The 24,059-nt window shown below is 39.1% G+C and overlaps 3 protein-coding genes and 1 long non-coding RNA gene across 11 annotated transcripts in view; 1 reads left to right on the top strand and 3 right to left on the bottom strand.

Annotated features, from left to right (window-relative positions):
• LOC116849379 (two pore potassium channel protein sup-9) overlaps window positions 1-1,760 on the bottom strand; it is a 66,396-nt gene extending 64,636 nt beyond the window's left edge. For 3 of the 6 annotated variants that reach the window (XM_032826497.1, XM_032826495.1, XM_032826493.1), the window contains exons 1-2: window positions 1,553-1,760; window positions 547-682 (exon numbers count right to left, since the gene is read on the bottom strand). The gene's annotated coding sequence lies outside the window, so the exon portion shown is untranslated. Of the gene's footprint in view, window positions 1-546; window positions 683-788; window positions 1,359-1,552 lie in introns of those variants that run through there. The other 3 variants (XM_032826491.1, XM_032826490.1, XM_032826494.1) reach the window with 3 other exon arrangements.
• Window positions 1-24,059, top strand: part of LOC116849372 — an 85,596-nt gene that overhangs the window by 33,676 nt on the left and 27,861 nt on the right. The window contains exons 1-2 of one of the 3 annotated variants that reach the window (XM_032826481.1): window positions 1,941-2,762; window positions 3,485-3,587. The exons of the other annotated variants lie outside the window; for them this stretch is intronic. The gene's annotated coding sequence lies outside the window, so the exon portion shown is untranslated. Of the gene's footprint in view, window positions 1-1,940; window positions 2,763-3,484; window positions 3,588-24,059 lie in introns of those variants that run through there. 3 annotated transcript variants of the gene reach the window in all.
• On the bottom strand, window positions 8,984-14,658 carry LOC116849378. Its single transcript, XM_032826489.1, has 3 exons — window positions 13,805-14,658; window positions 12,221-12,890; window positions 8,984-11,320 (listed from the first exon to the last, which is right to left on the bottom strand). The coding sequence occupies exons 1-3, from the start codon at window positions 14,283-14,285 to the stop codon at window positions 10,873-10,875; spliced, it is 1,599 nt and encodes a 532-aa protein (XP_032682380.1). The 5' UTR covers window positions 14,286-14,658; the 3' UTR covers window positions 8,984-10,872.
• On the bottom strand, window positions 17,137-23,627 carry LOC116849384. The gene is made up of 3 exons (XR_004379121.1): window positions 23,408-23,627; window positions 23,040-23,322; window positions 17,137-22,013 (listed from the first exon to the last, which is right to left on the bottom strand). It is a non-coding gene; the product is annotated as an uncharacterized LOC116849384 (long non-coding RNA).

Below are 24,059 nucleotides of genomic sequence, written 5' to 3' on the forward strand. Positions count from 1 at the left end.
TGACCAGTCAACCGCGTTGACGGTGACGATATGATTGTAAATGGCAAAATGATGAACTATTAAGTTCACAACATGCAAACCATTGCAATAAATTAGAAAGAAAGTATAACTGTCTGTTTTCAAGTTAGACTAGTGCAAATTTTTTTCTGCAAATTACAACGTTATTACTGAGTGTAGTGCGTGTATATCACATGTGATACAACTGTAGAATTGCTCTGGATACTATATTTATTGTGATATTGAATGCATATAAGTAATTATTTGAGTCACACAGCTGATTTTCTGTTTAAATGAGTCGATTTGTCACATTTAGCTTGCTAAATTGTTGTGTAATAAGTTATTTCGCCAAAAGAGAAGTATTAGGAGCATTTCACAAATGTGTAGAACAGATTGTCATTTTAATGATATATTTTTTTATTTAGTTGTAGTTCGCAGAAATTTTAAGCATGGTTTTCCTCGCTTCTGACGTCATTAATCCAATATAACCGCAGTGACTAATCAGAAGTCTTAAGATCGAAAATTTGTATAATAATTAATTTAACATACCTGGAAATATATGATGTATTATTACCCGTATTCCGAAGTTCTATGTCCTTCACTCTAGCTTCTCGACCCAGTATCTTATTGCCGGCTGCTGTGGATACTCCATCGTGACTCTGACACTCGCGTAGACACAATCCAACTGAAAAAACGCCCACTGATTACCGCGATGTCGACAAGAGCCTGGTTGAATATTATAAGAGCTACGAAAAGTTTGAATCACTCGACGGGAATGATAATTAACGTACCAACACACGTAGTCCACGTGTGATATAATGAAAACACTCGGAAAAGTTCGCGACGCGCAGAGGTAAATTTGACCTCCTTGAAGGTTTGAAATGTTTTGAAAGTGTAATTGTTGTCATCGCGCGCGCTTCACGGACGACGGCAGGCAATTGACGGGGATCGAGAGTTTCTATCTACTTTATGGACACTCAGCCCATGGCTGCCTCACCATCGATAGATTGATCATTATTAAAAGTGTTCGGCCAGCTGCACCTAGCAGTGCATTTCTCATAACTATTGATTAATTCAGAAAGCAGAATCGTGTTTTCCAGATTAATTATAACAGTAATACCCAGAGAGAACGATTTGATTGAATCAAATTAACGTTTCTTTGGAATAGTCCAAACGAATTTTCCGATTGATTGAACAAAATAAATCGTTCTCTCTGTGTAAAGACCCACATAGCACGTAATATTATATAGTGTCACAATAATATTTCCATAATATTGCAATATCGCAGAAATATTACGGAAATATTATTGTGACATTGTGTAATATTGCGTGCTATGTAGGGAACGCATAACTAAAAAAATAATATAAATATAGCTAGCTGAATATTTTTAGTAACTATCGACTATAAGGCATTCGCGGGACTGAGTATCACCTCTTGCTAACAAACTGTTACTACTTGAGTGAGTCGACAGCAATAACAAGTGTATAAGAGACGCTGACTTGACACGATGCAACGATCACACATATCAAGATTCCTCTCTAATAACATACTTACGTTACGTTTCAACGCAAAACGCACATCGCTATGTTGCGACACTCCCGATACTTGGTTTCGCACGAGACTTACTTTCGATACATAAAAAATGCGTAAAATGCGGAGCGATATCAATCGACGTGTCTATGGCGGTTGCTTGATGCGAAAAGATCGAAATCCAATATGGTCGCTAAAAATACGCGCCGAAACGTGAACGGTGTCGCGGTTCGACAACCACGCGCTCTAGGGGGCGTCATAAGAAATTAACCAATCACGATTGATTAACCAATCACGATTATTCTTCTATAATTCGACTATGATTGGTCAATTTCTTAAAGCTTAAATTTTACTACACTTATTGTAGATCGAGACTAATCACAGTCGAATTATAGAGGAATAATCAATTGTGATTGGTTAATTTCTTACGGCTTAAAGCTTACTACGCCTATTGTAAATCGGGACTAAAGCCGGTATTCATAGGCCGGTATTCATAGTCCGGTCTTATATTTAAGATTATCTTAAGTACTATCTTAAGATATTATGAACCAATTACAGAGCCGTATTCGCATCTTAAGGCATTACTTAAGACGGTCTTGAAATAAGATTCGACTATGAATATCGGCCATAGTCAGATCTTTTATTTAAGATCATCTTAAGTACTGTTTTAAGATGTCATGAACCAATCACAGAGTCGCATTCGCATCTTAAAACATTACTTAAGACGGCCTTAAAATAAGATTCGACTATGAATATCGGCCTAAGAGACGCCGATTCGACATAAACCGAGAATCGAAATTACTCTCTAATAACATACTTATATTACATTCCGATAATCATATACCGCTATCTTCGACACTCTCGATACTTGGTTCCACACGAGACTCACTTTTGACAGATAAAAAACAACGCGGTAGATGTACGCTTTGTGCAGATAGAACGCGAAAAAGTTTAGCACTCGGTAGGAAGTAACGCGTAGCCAATAAATGCGTTCGCGTAGGAACTAGATTAGCCACCACATGGCGCCATCTACTCTCCGCCGCGCGGCAAATGTTTTTGGCATTTGTATATAGACAACACGTCTTCGATCTATTTACATTGTGCAACCGCCATTAACATATCGATCAATATTGCTCCGTATTTTACGCGCCTTTTACTCGTTGAAAGTAAGTCTCATGCGAAATCAAGTATCGGAAATGCTGAAAATAGTGATGTGCGATCATCAGGACATATTGTAAGTACATAAGTAGCAAATAATCTTCTCGATTTTCGGTACATATAGTCGACTGAATAAAAGTAGCAACATTCTTTCTCGGTGCGTTTCGTAACTCATTTCATATTTGATAAGAGAATTTGTTTTTTAATAATTCTCAGGAAATATGTCTGTTAGATACGTTGCAAGACTTGTCGCAACGTGTCCAGTCGGCATTTGTTATACATGCTATTACCATCGTTTCACTTAATTAACGATAGAATCGGACGATCGTCAGATTTATTAATCGGGAATAAGAAACGCGATGATCTAACCAAAGAGTTAAATAGAGTTGTACTTTCGTCTGTCGTGTAGTTTGTCGTAAACCGAGCTGTCACATATACATTATGAACCGGCGAGAGAAGCGCCTGGAAGCGCCTACGTTCGAAAACTTCACTCGACGAGTGGAGTAACATTTATTTGACCTATCGGAAAAGAGAACTAAGATTTCTTTGTTATAATTGGTTTATTAAATTCCATTTTATTTATTGAGTAAAAGGTTTTCGAGTGTCAACCCTGACAGTTAAGTCAAGTTAGGTTGGTTTGACTCTCTACGTGTGATTATATCTCGTCGGCTCTTAAAATATTCAATTGTGGTATCGGGTGTTCGTCGGTATCGCATTATTTACAATGTATTTCTCTGGTCGGATCGCATACTTTCGTGAGTGTTAATATCAGTGTCAGTGCCACGAGTGAATGTCTAGAATGTCACGACGGAGCAGCCGGGAGCAACATGTTGGAATGAGAAGCCAGGACAGAGAATACAGTATGTCGAGACGTAAGAAACGAAACATCATATACTTCCAGGTGAGTGAAATTTATTACGCATGAATTAATCAACGTTTGCCAAGAAGATACATCCGAGTTGAACATTTGACATGCGTTTATTTAACCTCCCAGATAGCACAGAGAATTTAAAAAGAATTCAAAAAGAATTCAGTCGTATGTCACCAATTCTAAGTTCATTTTCAGATGTAAAAGAAATTCTTCAGAGTTCAGTTCAGTGAAAAGAATTCTTTTTGTATCTAAAAATGAATTCAGGATTGGTGACATACGACTGAATTCTTTTAGAATTCTCTGTCTATCTGGGCTATATTTATGCTTATTATATGAGAAACATTGGTTACGTTCAGCAAACACAACACAACTGTTGAGTAAAAATTATTTATATGATTGGTGCATACTTTTGAATGATCAATAACATCCATCTTTCAAAAAGTAGATTGCTCGTTGTGTCTACTGAACACAGCCAATAGATCTGTTCTTTTTATCTGAATTGTTTAAATTAATTTAAATAATTGTTTAAATTAGTGCACTGGTATAATAAGTTAGAGTGAGACAAATATATTTTGTTCCGAAATATAATATATTATTATATTTTGTTAATATATTTCTAACTTATTACTCTAACTTACTTCACCAATTCAGGCAATTCAGTTGAACAGACCTATTATGTGATACAAACAATTGAGTAAAGATCTACAATTGCTTCTGTTCGTTATTTTTTTCTAGCTAAAGGCTTAAGCTTAATCTACAATATACTACATGCTTGCTGTTGTTCTCTGTCTTTTTCTGGCTTAAACTTAAGCCTAATCTTCAATATGCTCTTTGCTTCCTGCTTCTTTCTCTTTATCTCGTTCTGATTAAAACCTTAAGCTTTAAGCCAGAAAAAGACAGAAGACAACAGAATACAAAAAGCATATTGTAAATCAGGCTTTAAAATTAGAGTCAGAAAGAAATTTACATCTTGTCCACAACCTTGTTTTAATTTTTAAGCTATAAGAAATTGACCAAGCACAAAGAATAATCGACTGTTTGGTCAATTTTTTAAGACTTAAAGCTTAAGGCCAGATTATAGACCGAGACAAAGAGAAAGAAACAGGAAACAAAAAACACATTGTAGATCAAGCTTTAAAGTTTAAATCAGAAGGAAATAAAGAGAAAAAAATAGAAAGCAAGGAGCATATTGTAGATTTGTATTAACAGTACTATAATTACGATAACATGTTGTTAATAAAAAATTCTTTAATTATATGTTCTCAATTAGAGATCTTAAGAGTAATCCATAATTATAAATACCGACCTTAGAATTTAACATAAATGTTACGAGCTTTTGTTTGTGATCTTATCCATTGGTTCTTCAAGTTCGATCGAATTTGCAGAGTTAATGAGTGTAAAACCAAAAGTTCGATTCGGTACATCAGACGCACAGAGATTGAATGCGGATTCATGCGAGAAATTACCACACTTTACGAATCTGATTTGCGAATTTTAATGGAAACTGGGTGAATATGAACTTTGCCTAAAGAATCGATTATGCGTACAATGCGACAAGGCGTTGCGGATGGCAATTGTATATTCATTTCCATTATTGCAGCAGAATATGAGAGGCGGAAAGCGGAGCGGAAAAACGAGTAACTCGTTTCACAAGAGATTTATTATTTCGCAACTGCTGCACAATTGTGCGAGATTTATCGGATAAATTATTATCCGGCAATTATTATGACAGTAACGCTATTCTTGCTCGGATGCGAAAATCGGCCCGCGCCGCTCAAAATAATTTTATATTATAATCCGTTGACCGTCGATATAACTGGGCGAATCGAACGGATTAACAAAATTCATCGTGAATCGTTTCAGCGAGAAATTATAAAAATATGAGAATTTTATTTGTAACACTTGGAGGGAACACATGTAAATTATTAATAATTATTTACAATGTGTTAAAATGTATTAATAATGTATTAATAATTAATAATACATATATACATATATATATACATATATATTAACACTCACGAAAGTATGCGATCCGACCAGAGAAATATATTGTAAATAATTGTTAATATATATGTATATATATATATATGTATTAATAATTGTTAATAATTGTTAATAATCATTAAAAGAAAAAGGAAGGGATAGTTTTCTCAGGAGACTCGCCGTGAAAGAAATTCGAGGTACATTGGGACTCTTTAAATCGTGGTCGTTGACTGCTCTCCTACATCATTCATCCTTTCTCTGAAAGAGCAGACTGTTGATTGGTATAGCCGCCCTTTACTTGGCTCAGATCTCGAAACGGCTATAATCCAACAGTTGATATCTCAATCCGACATATATGGGCTGATTTCTAATATGAATATGAAGAATTAAATACTCATTTATAATTAAATTAGCTGCCAACTCTGAGTTGCGTATTCTCTTTCACAGGTCTCTCTCTCTCTCTCTCTTTCTCTCTCACGCACATACACACACACACACATACTCACCATAGTGTCTCCTTCATTAATTTCCTATTAAACTAATTAATCCCCGCCGTCAAGATCCAATTAATTCTAAACAATACAAACTTTCGACTCGTTCGAAGTGACGTCATACGAAAGCGATTGGTTCGTCGGGCGCATATAAATCACGGCGAACACGTGTGTGGATCTTTACTGCTTGCGGGAAAGGCTTTGTAGATCTCCGTTTCTACATGAGAGTCACGTTCCATCGAAATCGTCCAACGAACGGGGCGAAATTGTGCCGGTCGCGTCACACTGCGTCACGTTGCTGGCAAACATACGCTATGCCGGCGCGAAATGAAGTATACACCGTGTATAAAGATTCGATAACGTGGATGGGAATTCTTCGTGTTATTCACATACAGGCGTTCTGTTTGCCTCATCTTTAAGTCCGCGCCAACAGTGTCGTTGATGGACTATTTGAGACGGTGGCGAAACTAGCAGAATCTGATCTCTGTGCTTGAACAAGGTATGTGAAAAAACATCGACGTCATCTCTAGTGTAGTGGATTAAGAGCTGTTGCGACGCGCGACAAAAAGTCCCATTGTTTGCTAATCCTGAGGATCATACCTGAGGATATGGTGATTGCTTTTTTCTTTCCCGGCGAGACTTTTTATCGCGGAATGTTTTATCAATTGAAATCGATTCGAATAATGTAAAATGAGAAAATTCTTTCCAAGGCTATGCTATGAGCTATCGGGTCTAATTACTTTTCATCCGTCGATCTTACAGCTTTTTGTCGTGCTGTTCCCACCACCCCTCTAAGAGAGGCAAATGTAATCTTACTTGAAAAAGAATTATGTGTGTCTCGAGCGTATCGGTGAAATCGCGTTAATTTACGCGTGTTCGTTTAGCTCACATTGTGATTTCGTCTAAAATCCTTGAGAAGGCATAATCGAAAATCAATGACGATGCATCAGAAATTAATTGCCCCTCCAAATTCGATGCTGAGGTTAATTTCACGGGAAGGTAGCGCGATTACCGCGATACGGTCTCGCGAAATTAGGAAAGCCTCGAAAATCGAGCGGGATACGCGCCGATGTCAACCGTACGGTCGCGCGCGAGTTAATCGTGAGTAATTATCTGGGAGAAGCGTACGGCAATATACCAACGTAGGCTCTATTACTGGTCGCATCGATCGACATAGACGATATCATGCCCGCATTCATGCTCTCCTCGAGAACTTTTCGTCGGCAGATGCTCGAATTGGAGCGAAATTCTAATTAGACGGTATGTTCAGGTCATCATTGTCTCGTTTATTCCAACTTTCAAGGTTTTCCTCTCCTTCACTTCTCCTCTCCGCTCTCTCGTTAATGTTCCGCAATTTGTCGAGTCCCATTATTAATTTTGAATATCCGAACTCGCCACGGGCGAAAATCAATGAAAAATCGATCCGCCGGCAAGTTTACTCGAGTTCTTTACTTACCCTAAATTGCAAAAACCGAGGGAAAATCTTTTCTGATAGAACGAAAGTTCGTCGTTAGTTTGCGAGGTACAACAAGAGAGACAGAGAAAAAGAAAGAGATGCAATTCGGATATTTCTCGTGTTAACGTCGGTTTCCCGAGCGACAACTTGGAACCACGCGACACCGTCGGAACTAGTACTGCTTTTCTCGAACTTACAAAAAGAGGCAAGAAACTTCTAACGCTTCCGTGACGAGCCGGTAATCGATACGGTATGGGGAAAGGAAGAAAAAAAGAAACCGAGTAATCGATCCTTCGCGTCTGCGTTCTTGCATCTCTTCTTACAAATCGTCGACGTTCTTAGCGTCATCGCTACCCCATTCATCTGTTCCGTCGCCCACGTGATAGCCCGGTGTCTCTGAAAGGGCGGCTTTGTTCGGCGAGTATGGATTTCACGGGATCAATGTAAGGAGATCTGTGTGTATATGTGTGTGCAGAATAAAGAGCAGACCTACCGAGTCCCGGTTTCATTAATTCATTACTGTCCGTTCTCTTTTCGTAGCTGCAGAGCATTACGGTACATACATACGCGAAAAAGGACACCGGCGAGCGCTATCCTCGGGAGATCGTCCACTATGCGCGTACGCGGTATTCTCGTCTCGAAGGACATCGCGTGATATGAAATTACGTTGATGGCACTCTTCTAATCGAGCGGCGAGCGGTGAGGTCGCGTCGCAAACGTCGTCCAGCAAGAAGTTACTTTCTTTTTAGATGGCACTTGTGAAAATAGCAGTACTAACTTTCTCGTACGCGATCACTTAAACCAAGGTGACGCCGAAATAACCGAGTATAACGTAGCATAGAGAGACCACCCGCGGCCCGCTAATCACAACCTGCGAAACTTCCAATTAAATTCGGAACTTAGTCTTGAATATATACGGTTGAGTTGCGCGGCTGATTCTTTGTAGCGTGTTGTTGCACGCGCGCGCGCACGCACGACATGCGAAACATGCGCGATAAATAAACACTTGACGACCTGTATGTTGAAATCTATGGAATATTGCCTGTCTATGCCACGGTCCATCTGATTTGTATGTCGTAAAACGAAGTGCGATTATTCTGACAGGTAGTGGACATTTATTACAGTCCATAAATTCAAGAAAATAAACGATCATAACAAGCAACGCGACTGACAGCCTTTTGAAACAAAAGTTACTATACACTTGTGTCGTCTTGTGTTGTCTTGTATATATTAAAGAAAAAGAGAGAAAGAGAGAGAGAGAGAGAGAGAGAGAGAGAGAGAGAGAGAGAGAGAGATTATATTGTATGTGTGTTTAAATATAATATTATATTGTTATATTGTTACACGGAGCATTCTGTTATGGTTGCTATCATCACATTCTCTATGATTAGGAAAACAATTTATATAAATATTAATTTATATTAATTTATATATATATATATATATATATATATAAATTCAAGTTAAATAATAATATTTATAATATAATAGAAAATAAATATTGCATTAGAAATGATTGTTATATGCCCATATAAACTCTTTTGTCAAACTTTCTGTGTGTAAAGATGTATTTATTTATGTTTCCTGAGAGGGCTTTCCCCAAGACAGTACGGAAAAGAAAGTTTGGTTGAATTAACCAAATATCTGGTCGAATATGAACGATTCAAAAATTCCGATTGAAATAACCCGAATTCTGTTTAAGTTAACAAAATTTTTGGTTAACTTAAACATAATTCGGGTTACTGCTATCGGAATATTTGAATCGTTCATATTAGGCCAGATATTTGGTTAATTCAACCAAACCTTTTTTTCCGTGAGTAAATAAAACTTTTCATTTACTTATCTATGTAGTTCTTAGAGTCATAGTTCTTGTGATATATAATATTCAGTTAATATATCCTCATATATGTACGAGTTAATATATCCTCATATATATATAGTTGTCTCAACTAAAAAGATATTCTTGTCTCTCTGCAGAACGAATGTTTTGATTGAAAAACTTGTAAAGTTTTGTTGCAGCATACAACACTGAAAGCTTAAGCACATATAGACAGACAGAAAAGAACATCAGTATATATCCTTTCAGAGTATTATAGTTATTACAACTTTTATAGTATTATAGTTTTTACAACTTTTTTGCACGCATGCGCGAAAAATAACATCAACATTATGATAACCATATATATGGGCAAATGATATCCTTAGTTTCCTCCATATAACGATATAATAAAATATAATTATATATTATATATCATATTCCTTACATACAGATTTTATATCGTGCAAAAGTTTACGATATGTGAGCGTATATAGATTATGCATAGAGATGTAGGGACGTAGAGATTAGGTTTTACGCGAACAGTGGAATGCGAGAGGGTCATGAGTACCGTGTTAATATTTGAGAGTCCAATGAAATCCTAATTAGAATTTAATGCGTTTCCCTACGGTAAAGAGAATCCTTATTTTGCGGTAAGATTGCGCAAACTGAATTGAATCGCGCTCCTGGGCATAATGTGAATAATTTTCAAAGATTTTTTTTAGATATTTACACACACTCTCTTTCTCTCTCTTTCTTTCTTTCTCTTTTGAAACGCTCATGTTTAATTTTCTTGAAATTTCTGTCGGTATATAAGCACGATTATATCCACATTTAACATGTTCATCATCGACCGAGCGGAAAATGCATTGATAGTAACGTGGGATAAATTTTCGACGATGACGGAACAGCGAAGTTAGAGGCGAAGTAAAATAATGCGCGCGAACGCGCACAGCTAGGTTATTAGTTTAATAGATCACGTAAGTGGAAGCGATCGGGTTAAGCGAACGGAATTCTAACTTCAAAGCGGTGGATTACGACGACATGAGCCACCGTTGAAATTTATAAGGCCAAAGGCAGTACACGACGCAGAACGTCGCTCCCTTTTCGTGCAGCGGATACTACGTAATACTACGACCTTGTGTAGGCCGTAGGAGCGAACATAAAGTTCAATGAGACATGCTTCATGACGGAATGTACACGGTACACACGATATGCGTTCAAAATAGAAGAATGATGTCACGCGTACGTCACCGCGCCGATCATAAAATCGCATTCGGCGAGTCGGTCTTCTTTTTTCTATTTTTTCTACCTTAAATGGTGCGCGAAGTGCAGATTTCAATTAACGTCGCATTAACGTCGAGGACGTCATGGATAATATCGGAAGAGACGGGTAATATTGGAATCGCATCATTCATTCGGATGAGACTTTTCGACTGCATAAAATGTCATGAAAGCGCGCATAATGGTACGTTTCACCTCACTCAATTGATCTTTAAAATGGACCGCGACTCCAAAAGGTCAAAATTTAAACGAGATTTTCGACTACTATGCTGTGACATTACTTTACCGTACTTTGAGAACGTGGAATTTGAATAATTCGACGAAGAAGACCAAGACGCTGATCGTCTGGCACATAAAGAAAAACTTGAAGACGGGCCCGAGGTGCTCCATGTTCAATATACCGTCCTCGTCGTCTTCGTCTTCCACGCGCGACGTGGCGATCTGCTTATCTTCGTTGATCACGTAATATTTGACCCATTTATAAAGCAATCCTGATTCACGATACTCTGTGACAATGCGCTCAAAGGGCACGCGGTACGGATGTTCCGCCCTCGTGTAAAATAATACGGGAAATGTCAGTATAGGCTGCGACAAGGTGTATATGCGTAGACTTCGGTTTGTCCTGGTCGCCCAATTCATTCTGTCGACAGTCATATGCTGGATCACTCCCATTGTGTTGTTCGACATTATTGCATCCAACACTTCCTCCGCTCGCCTCATGACCCTGTATCTGTTGAAGAGGAACGATATCCGGTTATCCAATAGGTATTAGTGAAATTCGACTAACCCTCAGATCCTCGCAACCCACGCGCGATACCCTCGCGCGTGCGAGGTGAACCTAAAATAGGGGTTATCTCTCTATCTATCGTCGTGAAAGTTCAAGACATCTTTATTGACTTTAAGGTAAAATAAAACTTCATGCGAACTTCGGCTACGGCGTGATAAATATTTATTGGATATCCCATAAATAATCGCGCGCGCATATAGTGCTCGGCAAGATTTTCAAATCTCCAAAGTTTTGTAAAAACAAATTTGATAAATTAGTTCCCCCTGAATTTCCCGGAGTGGAATCTCACTCAGAACGAGTGAAAAGTAGCAATATTTTCACTTGAAGCATTACTGAAAATACTGCTATTCTTGCATCGCAAGAGTGAATATTTCACACAAGCTTAGAATGGATTCCGTATGAGCGAATGTCTCAATCACTCATATTCCGACAGTAAAAGACACATTCTTATATCATACATTCATACATCAGATTCATTCTTTAGTTTCGAGTGAATATATTCACTTGGCAACTCGGAATGAAGAATTCTGTACAAGTGAAAAATTACTCGAATTCGAATAATTTTCCGACTCTATTTTTCGAGCAAAATTTTACTCGAAGAAACTTAGAAAGTTGTAAGACGGTAAAACATTCAGACGGTGTGAATATATTTTGGAATATACTTTAATATATTTTTTGTTTTCATTTATAAATTGGGAGTTACCAATGCTCAATTATATTACTTGTGAGATTATATTACTCATGAGATGACTGATATTTCGTGATTAATCTTTTACCGAGTGTCACACGCTACTCTACTCTAACTGACTAGTGGAAAATCTCCTTGATCGCATCAGATATTACCTGTCGCGCAAATCAGTGGTGACCGGGTCGTTGGAATCATTCAGAACTTTTTGTACGATGGAGGGTCCGCAGAGAGGCATATCCGAATCCCGTAATTCCGCCAGATCCTTCAATAAATCCTCCGTGTTCAAATCGGCAAGTGAGCTCGTGAAAGTGCTATTATAAACGATGCTTAGATTTAGAGAGAAGATCATCCACAGTGCCAGGACCGCGCGTAACGACATCTTCCTCGGCAATGAGACGCCTTGGCCCAGCATGATCTCGTAGATTTGCATGAACTTTAATCGCTCCTTAATTAATCTTATGCGCGCCAACTTTCTAAGCGTATACAGTAGCACGATGTAAAAGAGCAGCATGACGATCGTGCAAACCCAGACAGAATAGTGAAACGGTGTGAGCAGCTGCAGTACCGGATGGTCGCGAAGTCGACGATGCACTTGGGCAGCGAATGTCAACGTTCGGTCTCTGTACCAGCAAATGATCTGCAGACCCTCGAGAATCTTCAGATTCTCCGGCATCAAGCCGACTACTATGTCAAGTTCACCGTTGAGCAGCTTTCTAGCTGCTTCCGGCCACGTCAGGTTAGCGTCTTTGTAGCGTGTCTCGATACTGTAGTAAGACGTGAATCGCTTGATCAACATAACTCCCATAGACTCATAACCGTCTGTTTCTGAATCAAAGATAAAGATTTCGTTTCAAATTCGAGTTGAGGAAAATGTGAGACAAAACAGAATCATCGATCGAGCAAAATTGGCTATAGTTATGCAAAAATGATTCAACCAACAAAATTATAATTTTAGAGTTTTTGTTACCAATGGATAGTCCATACACTCTAAATTTTTTGGAGTGAGATTTCACTCCAAAGTAGTGAAAATTACGCCAGTCGAAGTTAGAGCGAGAACTTCACTCCAAACGAGTGAAAAAATTGCTCGCTTGGAGTGAGTTCTCACTCGTTTGGAGTGAGTTTTCACTCGTTTGGAGTGAAATTCTCGCTCTAACTTCGACTGGCGTAATTTTCACTACCTTGGAGTGAGGTCTCACTCCGAGAAATTTAGAGTGTACGTCTTTCTACATAAAATCAAAAAGATCCAAGTCTTATGAGCGCTTAAAATTAATTGAAAAACAGTTTTTTAATTTTCTACTAATCTTGCGTTATTTTTATGTTTTTTTACCTATTTTTTAAGGATTAATTTGTCAATGAATACTCTTAAAGAGAAGAAAATTGATGATGCTTGATTTCTTAAATGATTGTGAAGAACTTCTAGTACTGATGTTCATTAATTATTGAGTCTTTTTTCGGTGTAGAATAGTGTAGATAAGCGTACCGTCTCCAAGCGCGTTCATCTACACTTGTCTACACTCAAAGGATTCAATTAATGGACATCAGTACTATATGTACTTTCTAAATCATGTATCAGATTTTCATCTTTGTTTTTGTCGAAATGTACTTCATGTGGCTTGGATCACTCTCTTGCATAATTATAGCCAATTACTAATCTTTTCGAGTAGCGATAGTATTGCGCTATGTACTATTAGCGATGCGTACTACGATACCTTGTTTGAAGCGGTTTCTACTCAGCTTACCCGACATTTTCAACTGATCCTCGTCGCGCCAGAATCGCACGGTATCGTCGGCCACAGCGCCGTGCAGCAGCGTGCACGGTTTCCGTGCGCAGAATCGATAGAAATTGGATGAGTACGGCACGATCCGGTTTAGATCATTCCCGGCCGGTGAACAATGGCCGAGCGACCTCATGACAATGGTACGCTTCATCACGGGCACTTGAACCATCCCACGGTCCGAGTTGTTTAGCGTGAGGAACGCTATATCGCGAAAACCTGCGCGCCATAAATCACCGGCGAAAGTGTGCACTGTTTCCTGCGCGGCCGCGCTCACGAACAGATATTGCGTCCTGTGCAAGTATCCGCGGTTCTTACTCCTCTCCTCCAGCAATTGTCGCCGCGACTCCGCGAACATTTTGTTGGCGAACACCAGGTAGCTGACTGCGCGTCTATTCTTGATCTGCAACGGCCGATCGCTTACAATCATCGCGCGATCCTTCATGAACTGCTATATGATCTCGTTTTCGAACCAGTCGCATTGGTAGCATATCAAGCCGATGCGATTCCCGTCGTTGAACAGACGTAACGCCGTATAGTTGATGCAAGGGAACATCGTTTCCGCCGCCGAGTTATGTTGAATAAACAATTTGCGATAGTAGTTGTTGGCGGCGCGTATCGCAGGGAAAACAGCATAGGGGAGCAGTGCGTAAAAGAGAAATCGCGACATATATAATCACGTTTTCTCAGGTTCTCAATGAGTGTGTATGTGTGTATGCACGTACCTCGCGCTCAACTTGCAAAGTGAACTCTGAAATATCGTCACGTCGCGATATATACTCGGTGGGATAACATCTGATTTCTGTGTCGAGAATGGTCCAAAGTACTTCGCGGAAGCTTTCCTCGTAAAATAAAATTGCGAGACGAGTTAGTCGGATTGTCGTTGGCGGAAAATTATGCGTGCGCTCGTACGTACGAACAATTCGCGTCCGTGTTGCAAGTAAAGCACGTAAGCTTCCGCTTTCTCGGAGATTATGGAAATCGCGTGTCTGAAATTATCGGGTGTAGCAACGAGCGAAAGAAGCGTGACAAGCTAACCGACAGAAGGTCGATAAAGATTGCGCGCGGCAACACAGACATGTGTGCGAACCTCGACGAAGCTTATGTTGTCTAAATAACTCGCAATCCGTCTGGCAACGTTCTCGATAGTCATAACTGTGTTGGATTTAAAATCCATATACAATTCTGGAAGATTATAAGGAGGGAGAAGAATTGTTTAATAAGGGGAAGAAAAATGATTGAATTGAAAGAGCACTACAGCAATATTAATACAAAGATTATTCACAGTAAAATAGTTTTGTCATTGTCGAATCTATTTTTACATTTCAGATTAGATATTACATTTTACATAGATAGATTTTACATTTCAGATTTCAGATATTAGAATAATAATTTGGACTGTTACATTGAGAGAAAAAATATTTGAAAAATAAAAAATTTTATTCAGGACTAATAACATATTTGCTTAAATTTAAATTCTTTTATTTGGATAAAGTAAGCAATTATTTTCGTAAAAAGATTAAGATTTTAAGAAAATGTATATTTTCTTATTTAAAAAAATATTTTATATATCGATATATAGGTAAGTATTTTATTAGCATCCTCCTATCGAATAAATATTTTGTTATTTCTTAGGTATTTTTTCTTTCACAGTGTAGATAAATAACATCAGAATGTTTTATTTAAAGACCGCAAGCTTTCTGCGAAATTTGCTACGAAATTTCTTCTTGTATTTTTCACATTTATGTCTGGCTTTTAATTAAAAGTTTAGATTGGTTGAGAGATTTATAGAAACGTCCAGTCGCTTAATCCATACACCACCATACGCGCACTTATTCATACGCGACGAATTAAATTGTTCGTGTCATTACTCCGATAGCGCGTAATTATAGCCCGTATTAAAGAGTGCCCGACTAGTGACTTGTAGTCACTTTGCAGCATTGACTTTCGCATAATAGCAATTTCGTCTTGCGAACATATACCTGATACACCGAGATATAATGGTTCTCCAGCGGACAAAGCGTAATCGTAACTCAAGATTAATTGCGAGAGGACTTTCAGTAGTACAACAGTTAAATCGCCGCGACAATGGCGATGATGAGCAGACAGGAAGATAACACGATGAACGCTCGTTGTGAGTACGTTAGGAAGATTTAGTCTTGTGGTCGAGGGAGTTCTCGAGGCTCCCGTCATCTCTAATATGTTTAATCAGTCCTCTCAACGCTCGCCATCCTTGACGTAAAGCCCTGGCCCTCTTTGTATCCTAAATCAAGGATACTTATGTGATCAAATATGAAAATCTTTCGGTATATGTAGGTACATAGAAATGATTCTAAATTACTTGTTTACTATAATCACATTATTCGCCATTATCAGATGTTTTCATGATTGTGTCACTGTAATTTATTATATCCGTATCACTATTTCTTATGGCTGCGATCGAGATTGTCTTCGACTAATGTAAGATTCTAAGATAAGTGACTCTAATGTAAGTGTCTAAGATTCTCTTTTAACCTTTAAACGAACAAGATGAAAAGAAGATGACCTCATTCGGTATGTATTTTTCAATGCAATCCGTTGAAAATTTGTGATATGCTTATGCCAAAGTCGGATATTACACAGAAAAAATATATACTCTCGTTAAATTGTTGTTTATTAACATAAATGTCCTAACATAAATTTTAATATGCAGAAGGAAAAAACTCTAAAAATGTTGAAGTCGTATATGACTCCCTTTGTTGCTTATATTCCGTAATTTTATCTTATCGTTGGAGGGTTAAAGAAAAAGAGATCTCGAAATTTTGATAAGAAATATCTTTCTTAATCAATATGTACATCAGTTACCGAACACTTTATACGTAAAAGTATGCATGTGAGTGTTTTTTCGTGTTCTTTTGTATTTACCCGTGTCGGTTTATAGAGATAATCGTTGTTTTTCGGGATGAGCGCGTTGGCAGTAAAGATCGACCATGACCGTGACGCCCACGCAGAGCTTGTGATCCATTGCAGGGTCAAGTACAACGCAGGCACGCCGCCAACTGTTTGCACGTCCATTTCGCCGAATCCCGGCCGAATGTGGAAATGTGTACCGCGCGAACGAAAATATAATACGTACCGGAAATACCATTAGATGTGCGACACGTGGATGAGAATAATGTTCCACGACGTGCGGATCGTTACTGCGCGAGATGCATTAGCGCGAGGTATAAATTGCGTTCCAGGCTTTTCGGAGGTACGGATAATGTAATCGCGATCGCGTTAAAAACTATTTTATAGGATAAACAGTTACATCGACGTTCCCACAAATGTAGTCCTGTGGTCCAAAGTTGATTCCGACCAAATCGACCGATTAATCTAAATTACATGTATATCATGTATTACATGATATATAGATGTACGATATGTCAGACTAAGAACGCCAATCGCACAAGCAATTGTTATCTGCAATTAATGGAAATATCGGGAGAGGTAGGATTATCTCGGTGTAAATCGAAAATTGAAAATTGACGTGAAAATACGAAAGCGACATCGAGTCGTTTCGAGCCGCGGGCGAGCTTCGACATGCAAGAGCCACCAACGATCGAAGCTCTGTAAATTAATTATGAAGCAGATTTTATCAAAGAGAGTATATTTACTAGGACATCGGGTCCGCCGGGTAATGTTGGCTTACGCAACGTATTCCAGTTGAACCGTACGGTCGCACGATCGAGCTGCGGCAGCAGCAACACTACATCGAGCAAAAGGAAAAATATAATAAATGGATAGCGACGGGATTGGCATTGTTCTCATATTGCGAGGGGATAGCGGCGACGGCGCGCCGGCCCGGAAGAATAATCCCGCGTTTCTCTGGATTCGCCGCTGAATTGACGATCGAAGTGAAAGAGAGCGTTGGTGACCGTGGCCTTGTGGGAAATATAGGAAGTAACTAAGGAGAAAGCTTATGGACAACGGGTTCAAGGTCGGAGATGCGACGCGCGGCGACGCGACGCGAGGCGTCATTCTGTCTCCACGTGCAGCAACGTGCAACTTTTCTTCCGGCTGGTTACAGTCGGCGATATGTGTCGTGAACAACAATTGGATAACTTTTACATGGAATGACCGTAACAGTGAAAGAGCGAGAGAGAGAAACCCGCAATTTTAACTTTAATGATTTTGCGCCTGAACTTTATCGCACTCTCGCGCTGTCTTGATTCTCTCTCGAGGAAAGTATCGCAGAAAACCAGCGGCATTTATTTCAACAACTTTTTAATAAATTGTCTTTGATAAATATCTCAATAACCAAATCGAGACTTCACGAAGGGGAAATTTGATTGAGATTTTAGAAGAATGTCAACATGATGCAGCTTTATATTCTGCACTTTTCTGCACTTTTCTGCAGAATTTGATTATATAGAATTGTAAATTCTTATACACAGAGTTAAAATGCAAATGTCAAGAAATGGCGAAATAGCTCATGGTATGTAAAAAATTAACAAGGTTTTTGATTAATCTTTGTTTTCTTTTTTTTATATAATGGGTTACCGCCATTCATTGACATTAGTCGTTTCACTCCATATAAACATTTGTAATTCTATACAATCAAAAAGAAGAATAGTGTAAAATACGAAAGATGCATTGTGTCGGCACCGAGCATCTCCTAAAATAAACAATGATGGCACGTTCTTTTTTACAGAAAAAAATTCTTTGTTTCTCGATTTTGACACGGATGCGCGCAGTTTCTTTCACAGAAAAGTCGGCCAATTTGTCAAAGCTCGGATATTCGGGTTTCACGTATTCATTCATGTGCGACACAATGGCTTACCGCTGACGTGGACGCAAAACAAATTGTCGTCTGCTCGAAGGAGTACATTATCCACCGCGAGCGTAAACAATGCGAATAATAAGTCGAAAATTGCCCGTAAAATACCGAGCACGACGATAATTTGATGTGTTTGTCCAACAGGCAATCAACTCTGAAACGTGCCGTTTTCCCGCAATCAGTCTATTTCGGGACAATCTCTAATGAAACAGTGGCGTGCGTATTATGCGATATTAAATATACAATGCGTACGCTGAAAGCGCTACCATTATAACGTATTGACGATATTAATGATAGATCATTTTAATTTCGTCGCGGACGCGACATCTGCAAATAATTTGCGTAACAAAAGCTCGACTTTTCGGTCCGTTTTATCCCTTTTAATAACTGAACGCAACGCGTGTGACGTTTAAACGACGTGTATGCATCTCTGGCCGCAGTCGCTCACAACGAGACCGCAAATCCAGCCGCGAGCACGACCATTAAGTTGGTTGTATCCGTTCGTGTGTCGCGGCGTGTCGAGATTCAGGTTCAGATTCAGTTACCACGAGCCGCGCGTCGAAGCACAGGTTGATGTCAATTTGCTGTATGTTTAAGCAGTGTCCAAATAATAACACGGAGCGATAGGCATGTTGGGCGCGCCGACCTGACGCGGCATCACCGCTGTGTCACACATCATCGCGTATCGTCGTGCGTCACGTCGCCTCGTTATCGTACGACCACTAAAACACGCGGCAAATTGACGTCTACGCACCGTCCTTACGTCGCTGTTGCTCCACGACAGATTATTAGACCTGGTTCCGCACAACTTGCTTTAACTGAAGTTTAACTCGTTAAAGATCTATCCAGATAAACTTGCGTCAAATCACACATTGTGTCTATATTAGGAAATCGATCAATCACGACCCGTAAAAGGTGCCTCTTGTATTAGGCAGATTGTATATTAGATTAGTCAATTTTCTTGCGCATATGAATAATCGATTATGCAAGTTTGTCTAGATAGGCTTTTAACGAGTTAAAAAGTAAGTTGTGGAATTGGGTTCCAAACGTCATTCAATCACGTATTGAAACGATAAATCGCAAAAATACAGGGACACGTCGCGCGTATACACACACACACAATCACAATTAAATACACATATACACAATCGCCTCTCGCCTCGTCGCGCTTCGCAAACATCGACTTTAACAGAGAATAGTTGACGCGTCCCGACAGATACGGGAGTCGAGGACGTAACGCGCACGCGATGCAAATCGATATCCCGCGTGGTCGAGCTCGAGGTTCAATGTTCTTGCCGCGAGTCCTTGAGTGTCCTCAAGGTACCGTCGATAGGGGCGACCCGCGACGACCTAGAAGTCACGGTACGTGCGATACACAAATGAACGTCACACGCGCGCGCGTACAGCCACTCTATAGGACGGATGGCGCGAGACCGTCGTCTTGCGATTTCATCGATCCGGAGTAATTGTTCAATCGCCTTTGTCACTGAACAATCGGTATCAGTCGCGTAGGACAATTCATTGTTCTTCGCCGTTGTTGCGCGCGATTGCAGTCTCGTTGGATTGTATCGTCGTGTGAGCACATCGTGTTTATCGGTGTATCGATCTATTTACTGACGTAATAATGTTTAACTCTCGAATCATGTCGCATATCTCGAGTAGGTGTACGAACGGGCGTGTCGACGCACCGTGTACACTTTCGTCGGAATTGAAATCGCGAAATTATAACATTTTCTCACATTTCACTCGTAATTTTTTTCTCTTTCTTCTGCATTGTCGAGCACGATGTCGCACATTTGGCGCGCGGGAGAGATCACTTTGATCGCGAATTTCGACGGTGAAACGAGATATCGAGAATGAAAGCTGTTTGACATGTATTACCGCAGCTACTGAATTAACCGGACACGCGAGCTCTAACAATGAAGTTATAAAGCGGATAATGGTATCTGGTGATTCAATAACATCCTTAATTATTTAGCAGTTATTTAATAATTATTCACCGTGTGTATCACGTATAACAGCGCAACTACGACATCAATAAAGATTAGTCTCACATATCCCAGGAATTACTCTCTTGTACTGAGGGAAAAATATTTGAAAATTGCTTTGTGAGATATAGTTTATTCACGGAAATATACTCTCTTAAAATGGTATATAGCTGAATGGTAATAAATATATATATATATACTCTCTTAAAATGAATCAGTGGAACATCACTGAAAGTATACACTGATTTGCAGCTATAAGTGTAGCACTGAAACTGCTCAGTGCTATACTTAATAACTGATATCAGTGATCTATTACTTAATAACTGCTCAGTGATCTATTATTTAATAACTGCTCAGTGCTATACTTAATAACTGATATCAGTGACTGTTCACTGATTTATTTTAAAAGAGTAAACTTTATATTCTACAATTTAGTTTTCAAATATTTTTTTCAGTGTATATTCATTGCACATCACAATATTTTCTTAAATTATCGTGTTTCACGAATCATTGCGCCGAAATAATAGAGCAGATGTGCCGAATCCAATGTCCGACACTGTGTTGAGAAATTATCCCAGGAAAACGATTAATTTTTTGCAAACAACAGTTTGCATAAGAGATCGAGATGTAACAATTTCGGAGACAATACGTTAACCGTCTTTTGGAATGAAGTAAAGAGGGAGAGCAGGATGATGATGTGAAGTTCACACGCACGGACTGTTAGATCACGACAGTATGCTTCCACTCAGTTTGTATCGCAACGCGCACGAAGGCAGCAAGTCGGAGTAGATGATATTATGGTCAGCGAATGGATAATATTATCAATCATATCTATGAAATAATGCAAGAATACAAACAAAGCTGATTGCGTCTAAAATAATATAATATAAATGTTACCCGTCAAATCGTGTCACCACCCGATAAAATTACATCGGACAAATATATAATTTATGCGGGTATGTATCGATCTGTCGGCCGGTAATCGGTGTCTGTGGTTCTTTGCGCGTGACTAACAAGTCGTCATGTTTGCTTTTTCCGAAGATATTATCGGCGCGACAGACGTGGGATTAAAAGACTGGTGATGCCAGCCTTTGCGTCGCTCTATATTTAATGGTGAACACGATCGTGTCGCGATTACAACGTTGATTTTCGACAATTACTTGCGATCCGCATCGTTGTTATCGTTGTATTGTGTTATGTTATTGTACGTCATGTACCGTCCTGCAGGGTGGAGACAGAGACGTGGTGTGTGTATGCGTGTGTTCCGTGGCGCCGTGATGGTGGTGACGCAAATGTCCCAACGCATCGAGTCTCATGAGTAATGTCGTTCGGCAGCAACTCGCAATCGCTCTCGACGACGATGCACGTCTGCATAAACGACTGTGCACTAAAAAAGTAAGGAGGGAGACACACTACTAAATGCAAACATCAAATAAAATTATTCAAGAGTCTTTGAGAGAGCTTACACTGAAAAAAGATACTTGAAAATTTATTTGTGAGATATAAGGTCCACTTCTAAAAATAAAGTTTATTTCTGTGTACATAAATTTTATATCTTGGGCAAAAAATGCACTTTTTTAATTACTTTTTCTCAATATATTCACACATATACACACACATGGAAAAAAATTTGATTGTATTAACATGAAGTTTGTGATTATGATGAACGAATCCAATGCACGTTTTGGATGAAGGAAACGGAATTTCTGCTTCTTAGTATCAAATTTATGTCGTAAGAATCAGAAATTTCATGTCATCTAACCAAAACGCATTAATTCGTCATTAAAATCAAATTTTACGTCAATACAAATTAATGCTCCGTTTTGTCTCTATACATATATTATAATGTAATATAATCAACCAAGACATGTTATTAACATAATTTCTAGGCCATTAAGAAATATATATATTTTTTTATTATTAAAATATTAAAAATTATTAAAAGGTTTCAATAATAAAATATATTTCTTGACAATCTAGAAATATTACGTTAGCAGCTTATTTGTTATAGGTCCTCAAAGGCTCTTAAATTACTTTAATTAGTTGAATATCTAAAGAGCCTAATAAAGTTCATTTATTAGACTGATAAATTTGATACACACCGCGTTAAGTTTCAATACGTTTTTAATCGTGCGCTGTTATTAAATGATGCGAGTTGCGTTGCATTATGCAAACGACTTGATTGAACCTCGATACGAATGCGTTATCGGGCGATTACTCAAGCAATTTGCACGCAATGTCTTCGTTGCGTCGTTTATTATGTCCGAATCACGACGGTGATTGGAGTAATTCGTTCCGCAATTAGCGCGACAGATAAGAACTTTCATTGTTCCGTAGTTCCAGATTTTATCAGAGAGAGAGAAAGAGAGAGACAGAGAAAGAAAGAGATGCTATCGAGAACGAAAATCTTTACCGGATTTCCGGGTTGCCGAGGACGATAGTAATTTAAGTGTAACACTATTCAAATTTCCCGCAGCTAATCCGCGTTGTTTCTGACCTTCGGCTTTCGTTCTGATCAGCGAGCCTTCGGAGAAACGAGCATACGTACATTGCATCGCAGCACGGTGTAAATTGCGCGCAAACGCGACGCGACACTACATAACATAATACATCACTCTCGCTCTCGTCTTCGTCGTCGTCCTCGTTATGGTCTTGATCGATTTTTTAACACATGACATCATGGATACTCGAACATTCTTTAGAGTTACAGGATTTTCGGCTTTATGTGCGAAATTGTTATAATTAATACCATTATAATCCTATCATTATAATCAGAATTACTTATACGATTTTCAATCTCAAGGATCTTGTGAGGCTCAAAAGTATATAACCCTCGATTTAGTAACTGTTCGGGCATGACATATCATGTTACATATCACGATTACACATTTAATGTTTGGCGCAGCTTGCCCGATGCACACTCGCGTCGAGAAACAACATCCCGTGTGACCTTCGCATGAGACAAGTGAAGCAACAGATTCAGACGACTACATTTAACGCTAAATGTGCGGTCAGAGCACGGCCCATAGCGTCGCTAAGTCTTGCGGTAATAATTAAGCTTGGTCCACCGTATCTCTCGTGCTTTACTCGCACTTTACCTGAATATTAACGTCCACAGACTCTCTGAGTTGCTGAATTACACTGATATTTGTGGCGGCTACGTCTCTTGTATTTGACATTGTATTCATAAATATTTCACATTATTCTATCTGAGACAAATTAATTTCCACAACAGAATGATTGGCACGTGTCTGTTTTTAAGATACAATCGACTGGCTTTCGCGAGAGGCAACCACCTCGTCGGTTTCTTAGCGTTTCGCGGGAAAAAGTTCGCGAAAGACATTATGGAACTTCGCCGGCGTAAGCAGCGTAACGACACGACAGTCGACTTGTCCCATCGACTTGCTTATCGAACGAATATGAAACCAAACCG

Source organism: Odontomachus brunneus, unplaced genomic scaffold, assembly GCF_010583005.1.
Source record: "Odontomachus brunneus isolate Ranch 3 - 2012 unplaced genomic scaffold, Obru_v1 Obru_scaffold_113, whole genome shotgun sequence".
Classification (NCBI taxonomy): Eukaryota; Metazoa; Arthropoda; class Insecta; order Hymenoptera; family Formicidae; genus Odontomachus; species Odontomachus brunneus.

Coding starts and splice junctions, on each gene's coding strand:
- LOC116849378 (XM_032826489.1), bottom strand. CDS start 14,285: ATGAAGGATCGCGCGATGATTGTAAGCGATCGGCCGTTGCAGATCAAG. Junction 12,891..13,804: donor GGATCAGTTGAAAATGTCGG/GTAAGCTGAGTA, acceptor TCTTTGATTCAG/AAACAGACGGTTATGAGTCT. Junction 11,321..12,220: donor ACCACTGATTTGCGCGACAG/GTAATATCTGAT, acceptor CCTCTTCAACAG/ATACAGGGTCATGAGGCGAG.